Source organism: Pelmatolapia mariae, linkage group LG7, assembly GCF_036321145.2.
Source record: "Pelmatolapia mariae isolate MD_Pm_ZW linkage group LG7, Pm_UMD_F_2, whole genome shotgun sequence".
NCBI lineage: Eukaryota > Metazoa > Chordata > Actinopteri > Cichliformes > Cichlidae > Pelmatolapia > Pelmatolapia mariae.
Window position 1 is genome coordinate 53,317,876 of NC_086233.1, and position 7,334 is coordinate 53,325,209.

Genomic DNA, 7,334 nt, shown 5'->3' on the forward strand with positions numbered 1-7,334 from the left:
CAGGTGTGGCATGTATGTTCCCTGCAGGATGAATGGCTTGTTGTTGTACAAACGCCTCTCTCTCTTTCTGTTGACAGAACCTGACCGGCTGCTCCTGTATATCCAACAACAGCGAAAGTGCCACGGCGGTTCCCGGGAAATGCCCAATGCCGGGATGCCAGCAGTCTTTCCTCATCTTCCTGTGCGTGATTTGTGTCTGCAGCCTGGTCGGAGCCATGGCCCAGACTCCCTCTGTCATCATCCTAATCAGGTATCGTTGTGGTTTTATTTTATTTTGTGAAGAGACTCTCAATGCTTTCATTTGACAAATAACATTTTTTTTGTTCTGTCTGTTTCTCTTGAAGGACTGTGAGCCCTGAGCTGAAATCATACGCGCTCGGTGTGCTGTTCCTTCTGCTGCGACTCCTCGGTAGGAACCGTTTCCAGATAACACATCACTTTCACATACAATCGCTCCGTCTCATTTCTCTCACTCGCAGCACAAATCCTGTTGAGGCTGCAAGCGTGTGGCGTTTTACCAATGCCTCCAGTGACGCACTCTGTTAATGACAGCAACCCGTCGATCGCTGATGCGCGGCTGCATCGACTTTACGTGTTTTCAGATGGAAAGCAAATAAATCAGATCACGAGAGTGTAAAAACAACCTCGCGTTCAGGAGGCAAGAGAAGAAATGGAACATAAGAGAGACAAAATGTGATTTTTAAATCATTTCAGTGCTTACGGAGTGATAGTTTGAAGATTTATGATTCTCCTCTTACAGCCAACAAACCTTAGCTCAGTGCATGTTTCTCTCTTGCAGGATTCATCCCCCCTCCTCTGATCTTCGGTGCTGGGATCGACTCCACTTGCCTTTTCTGGAGTTCGGACTGCGACAAGAAGGGTGCCTGCCTGTTGTACGACAACGCGAATTACAGGCATCTCTACGTGAGCCTGGCCATCGTTCTCAAGGGTGTCGCCTTCCTCCTTTACACCACCACGTGGTATTGCTTGCGGCGGAACTACAGGAAGTACATCAAAAGTCACGAGGGCCACTTGACGCCAACTGAGTTTTACCCGTCCCTCACCGACGGCCCCAAAGTCGTCGACAGGACGAAGTTTATATACAACCTCGAGGACCACGAGTTTTGTGAAAATATGGAGTCTGTTTTATAATTTGTAAAGCAAAAAAAAAGGACAATATGGACATTTAAATGACTATTTTAGGAATTTAGTTTTTTCTTCTTTGTTAAATTCAAGAGGTTTTGATAAAGGCGATCTATTTTACGGCCCGTTGAGGTCCTCGGTCGCTCTCGACTGCGCGGTAAAATCAAAAGGGTCCATTGTAGTTGTTTACGTCTGAGCGAGGTGTTGTCAGGTGTTGCCAGTGAGTTCCCGTGTTGACTCGGTGGTAGAAGACGATCGCAGTACCGTCCCACTCAGTCCTAGTCTGTTATTAGTGAGTGGACATGATGCTACTACAAACTATAGTTGCCATATTGTTTTTGTTCCGTCACTCTTCAAAATGACATTTTTATGGTTAAAAAAAGAAGTTTGGTTTGTTTTTCAGTTATTCATATTTATAAAAGTTGCCAAGTGTTTACAAACTACTAGTTGATGCATTTTAATTTCACTGCAGGAAATTTTCCTATTGAAAAATTAAAAAAAGAGAGAACAGAAACACCCTCACTGGGTTATTTTAGTGGCCTGTTGGATCTTTTAACTGCTCAGTTTCCTGTTCTCTTGCTGGATCGTAGACACTGTTTTTTGATACTTCTTAGACTAGACGTTGAGGTCTTGTCTTATAGGTTGAAATGTGCAATGTTTCTTCATGATAGCATTTCCATGTTGTTTTTACTTCTTTTCAGCCTAATATGTCTTAATAAGGGATAATTTGAATAAGAACTTTCTATATGTTTTCTTTTGGCTTTTGCACCCAGTGTAAAAGCAAAGGAAATCAAAAGTAGTATTTTTATGTTGTTCATCCTTCAAGTGGAAGGTTTGTTTTCATTTGGCCCAGAATGTTTTTATTAGATTGTTTTCGAGTATAAATTATATGTAATCTAATTGTCTGGGATGTGTGTGTGTCTGATGTTACAAAAGATCTGGGACAATTCATATCTATGGTGTGTTGCCTGTGTCTTCGAACTAGGCCTGTAATAAGATACAGAGGTTACAGATGTGCTAAAGGAGACTGTGTGTACAAGGTCAAATAAAGTTAAAGGGCACTGATTTCATATCCAGGTGTGACTCACTGCACATGTGACCTGTTACTCTGCTGAGCTCTCTGCAGTTACAGTTTTGACATTGTCCCTTTTCTTACACTTTTTGTATGGCAGCATATTGTTTATTTTACTCTGGAAATAAATTATTTTTCAGAAAATTCATACAAATTTGAGTTCTTTTCTTTTCTTTTGAGTTCTGTTTGTGTGTAAGTGGCTCCATAGTGTAGTCGTTTACACATTCGCCTAACAAGTCAAAGCTTGCCAGTTTGGTCCCAGGAGGAGGCACGAGTCCCTTGGGGTTTGCATCAGGAGGGACATCAGGCGTGAAAATCTGCCAAATCAAATATGCAGAGCCATCCTGTGGTGACCCCTTGTGAATAAGGGAGCAGGCAAAAGAAGTTTTATTTTGCATGTGTGTAGAGCTGAGTTGTTCAGTGTTTTTATCAACAACCACTGTTTCTGCTGGCCAGCAGGGGGCGACTCAAGGGGCAAATTGTCACAAAGTATGGAGGCGTGTCTACAGCCATCTGTAAAACATCATGGCTCGGTCATGGTTTGGGGCTGCAGTTCAGCCAGTGGTGTTGCGGTCAAAGTTGCGGTCAAAGTTGATAGAATTATAAAGAAAAGTACGGTCATATTTTCATCCACAACACAATACAACCTGTAAAGTGTTGTGGTCTTAACTCAAAAGAAGTAATGTATTATGGCGATGTGCAGTACTCCAGATTTTGGTATCGATCTGATACCGAGTAAATACAACACGGATGCCTTTAATGATACTTTTAACCTTTAAAGGCAGCTTAAGTCGGAGAGAGCAGTCTGTCATGATTCATGAGATGAATCAATTTGCTAAACCTGGATACATTTTAATGGCCACTAAATCACTGTTTTTATGCAATAATTAGCTAACATAACAAAACGCATCTTTTAACTTTTCATGTATTTTAAAACTGGATTTTCTGGAGACCTGGAATGCCCACCCTCCAACAGGTCTCGTCAGATGGCCGCCCCTCCCTGCACCAGGTTCTGCCAGAGGTTTCTTCCTGTTAAAAGGGAGTTTTTCCTTTCCACTGTCGCCAAAGTGCTTGCTCATAGGGGGTCGTCTGATTGTTGGGGTTTCTCTGTATTATTGTAGGGGTATTTACCTTACAATATTAAGTGCCCATATGGGTGGCTCTTGCGTAAGTAAAATTAAAATCAATTTAGTTTAATTTAAACATGTCTGTCTCTAAGGCACTTTGGATCAACTTCTGTTGTTTAAATGTGCTATAAGTAAAACTGACATGAGAGTTGATACAAAAAGATTCAGACATTTTTCATAGTCTGTGTTTAATGCATTTTTTTTTCATTTCTGAAAAAAATAATTTATTTAACATGATTATATTACGTTAAATAATATAATAATGCATATTTACAGGATAGAGCAAAGTATCTATCCGATAACAATACCAGCATCGGTATCAATACTATCAATATTTGGATTGATCTGGCCACCTCTGATATATTACACATTACTCATTATTTTCTTTTCAAGTAATGCTGTATTTTACTTAATTACTAAGTGGATGAAGTAATTTGTTACACTACTCGGTACTTAACTTTGTTCAAATGGCCAACAATTTAAACCTGAGGCAGTTCCACGCACCAACACATAACCTATTCTATTTAGAACACAGATGCAATATTTTAGTATTTATTTATGAACAGAAAATTAACAACTTGAAGCAAAGCTGAAAACGAGCACAAAGAGACTTCAAAGCTATTGCCACAGTCAACTTTAGAAACATGAACAAGTAGAAACGAAAGCTACAAGGCTGACGGCTCATCACTGCCTTTGTTACCTGCTGAAGTTCAGGCTCTGGCTGCTGGGCTGGGAGTCAGCATGCATTCAGCTTTAATATCACTTTGGGGTTTTGGCTAGCTTTGTGTTAGCATGCTGTCTGTGAAGTTGTGTTATCAGCAGAATGCGATTGATTCTATCCTGGATGTAGTTTCAGCTTTACCATCGTACTCTTGTCCTTTCATACAATAAACATAAAAGTAATGTCCATATCTGGACTGCAGGCTGCTCCACCACGGTCTTCCTCCCGCAAGTAACGACACAATTGCAACGGTAATTTATTAATGAATTTAGTGCAGTAACTGCACCACTGAAAAATATAATGTGACCCAATGTTGTTGGCCACAACTTCATTTTTCAGCATGACAATGATCCCAAACAAAGTGCCAATGCAGTAATAGCATAGCTGGATAGAAAAACATGCAGGAGTCGCAAGAGTTCAGGCTGTGCTGGTCAAACAAAATATTGATTTTCAAGCTTTTTAGAATTGTACAAACTCTGTTTTTGCCCTGTATACTGTATTTCTATTCATGTTTGCACATATTTCAATAAATTGCTGCACTTATTTACCACACCGGCTCAGATGTCACCTGGCTTAATGAGGTCTAGAAGTAGACTAGAACAAGATATGCAAGGACCGAGAACATGGAATTGATGGAGTGTGTGTGTGTGTGTGTGTAATCACGGTTTTATCTTTCAGATAGGCTTTTTAAAGATTCTAATTTAAGTGTTGAGGCACTGTTAAAATAAAAGCTCCAGCTCAGCTGCCAGTTTATATTCACGGCTCAGCACACATTCCCAATATTGTACCAAGTCCTCGCCCAGCGAGATGCTTTATATAGACACGAGAAATTAATGGTACCACATGAGGACAGATACTTTCCATATTTTGATTTGCACAGTGGATTGGAGGCTTAGTTTAGCCGTTAGATTTTAGCTCTCACAGTTTGAGTAACACAGAACCACTGAGAGTTTGTAAAATATGCTTCTCGATATTATGTAAATCAATACATGTTTCTGTAAAACTAATTTTAACAAGTGCTACTTAATATTTTTACTGTATGAAAACAATAAATAAATCAAAGAACAATTTTACCTTTTGAAGTCAAATAAGCATGCTTATTCCTAATGTTACATAAGGACGTATATAAAGCTCTCTAACAGCAAATGCTGCTGAGGGAAGGACAAAATGTACAATGAGATTTTTCTTTTTCTTTTGTATAATAGAGGCTTTCAAAAGCAGCACAATTCAAAGTTCTTCACTTCATCACATTAATAGAAGTGAGAGTTCAATCAGACCTCAAGTTTTCTAAGACTTTCATTCCTGATATATGACATATGAAAAGTGAAGTAGATTCAGTCCCTTATAAACCAACAAAAGAATATAAAAGTCACTTTATTGACACACAGGGAGCTGGTACAAGATGACTGATGTGGTCCTCTCTCCTGGTTTCTAAGAAACACTTAAATAATAGCTTTCCTGGATTTCTGGACGTAGCACACGAGTCCTTGTGTTGTTGACATCATGTAACTCTCAAATGTCCAACCTTGAGCTAAAATGACTGAGCAGAGCTATATGTATTCACTTTACTAGGTACAGCTGTTTAACTCAAATGTTAAATCGTCCAATCATCTGACAGTAATCCATGGAATTTAAGCAAGCAGACATGATCAAGTTAACTTTCGGAAGTTCAAACCGAGAGAAGACAAATTATTTAAGTGACTTTGAATGTGGCATGGTTGTTGTGGCAGGGTTTACAGAAAATGGTCTGAAAAAGAGAAAATATTCAGTGAGGATCAGTTGTCTGGGTGAAAATGCCTGGTTGATGTCAGGGGAGAATGGCAAGACTGCTTCGAGCTAATAGGAAGGCAACAGAAAATCAACCAAGCTATGCAGAAAAGCAGCAGATGGGCTACAGCATCAGAAGACCACACCGGCTGAAGAACAGAAGAGCATCTCTGATCAATAACCTGTCAATCTCGCTAAAATCAGCCTCGGTGAATCTATGTCACAAATTAAGACATTTCTCATCCTTGTCATACCGCTGTGCTGATTTCTGTAAATAACTAAGGTAGAAAATACGGTAGTGAAATCCCATATAACAAACGTTGTAGCAACTTTATATTAACCCATATATGAAAACAGCATCCTAATGATTATGCCAGTTATCCTTTCTAGGCAAAACAAATATTTAGGGTCCAAGATTTAGTCCTACTGTTTGGGTGTCATTAAAATGTAACCAAATGAGAAATAAGAAGAAAATTTTGAAAAAGTGTCAATAATCTACCTTCCAGGTATCGACAAAAAAAAAACCCCTAACCCTGTCAGTCAGAAGCTGACCTGTAACAGGTGGGCATTACACTAAAAACAGTGTTGCAGAGCTGAAGCCTGTCTGCTAGTACTGTGGGATACTTATACTTTTGGTAAAGTTTAGATACCAAGTATCACCAATACCAGTACTAATACCGATACTTTTGACCTATAAAGGCTTACGTGTCATGGTTTGAGATGAACCATCATCAATTTACAACTCTGAATACATTTCACTAATTCACAGATTTTTATTTTTCACAATAATTAGTTGTATTAACTTAAATTTTAAAGTGTGCTTTGTTGTATTAACAAAAAACACTAAAAATTTTCACATATTTTAAAACAAATTTTTCTTTTTTAGTAAAATAATAATAATTAAAAAAAAAGGTTCAACACAATGAAGTGGGCTACATACTGAAGTAAGAGGCAACAAAGTATTGATCCTATTGCATTAGTATGTATCCAATACCAATACCAGCATTCTTATCGATATTATCTTTGGATCGAGCCCACCTCTGCTTTCTTCAGTTCAAAAAAGCCAAACATGATCTTATGGCAGCACGGTGGCATAATTATCTCTGTTGCCTCACACCAAGAAGGTCCTGAGTTTTCTGTGTGGAGTTTGCGTGTTCTCCACGTGTTTGCGTGGGTTCGCTTCTATGCAGTTAATGAGGTTAGGTTAATTGGTGATTCTAAATTACCCATAGGTGTGTATGTGACTGTGATGTCTGTCTGTGTTAGCCCTGCGTCAACGTGCCTGGAGCCTCTCGCCCTGTGGTAGCTGGGATAGGCTCCAGTGCGCCACACGACCCTGCCAAGCATAAGCAGAAGAAAATAGATGAATGGATCTTATGACACATGTAAAGCACCCACAGAGGCATCAAGGTACTATTCCCTCATCTCCTTAGTCTTATCAAATTTAAGGAAATGCAGTCTGCTGGAGCAGTTATGTTATGTCACAGATCTCACTGATCTTACA

The 7,334-nt window shown here is 39.3% G+C and overlaps 1 protein-coding gene across 1 annotated transcript in view; it reads left to right on the plus strand.

Annotated features, from left to right (window-relative positions):
* Nucleotides 1-2,372, plus strand: part of slco3a1a (solute carrier organic anion transporter family member 3A1a) — a 34,286-nt gene extending 31,914 nt beyond the window's left edge. The window contains exons 8-10 of the mRNA XM_063479706.1: nucleotides 78-250; nucleotides 345-409; nucleotides 800-2,372. Of these exons, the coding sequence (XP_063335776.1) occupies nucleotides 78-250; nucleotides 345-409; nucleotides 800-1,152 (591 nt within the window). The 3' untranslated portion in view covers nucleotides 1,153-2,372. The remainder of the gene's footprint in view (nucleotides 1-77; nucleotides 251-344; nucleotides 410-799) is intronic.
* Nucleotides 2,373-7,334: the final 4,962 nt, after the last annotated feature.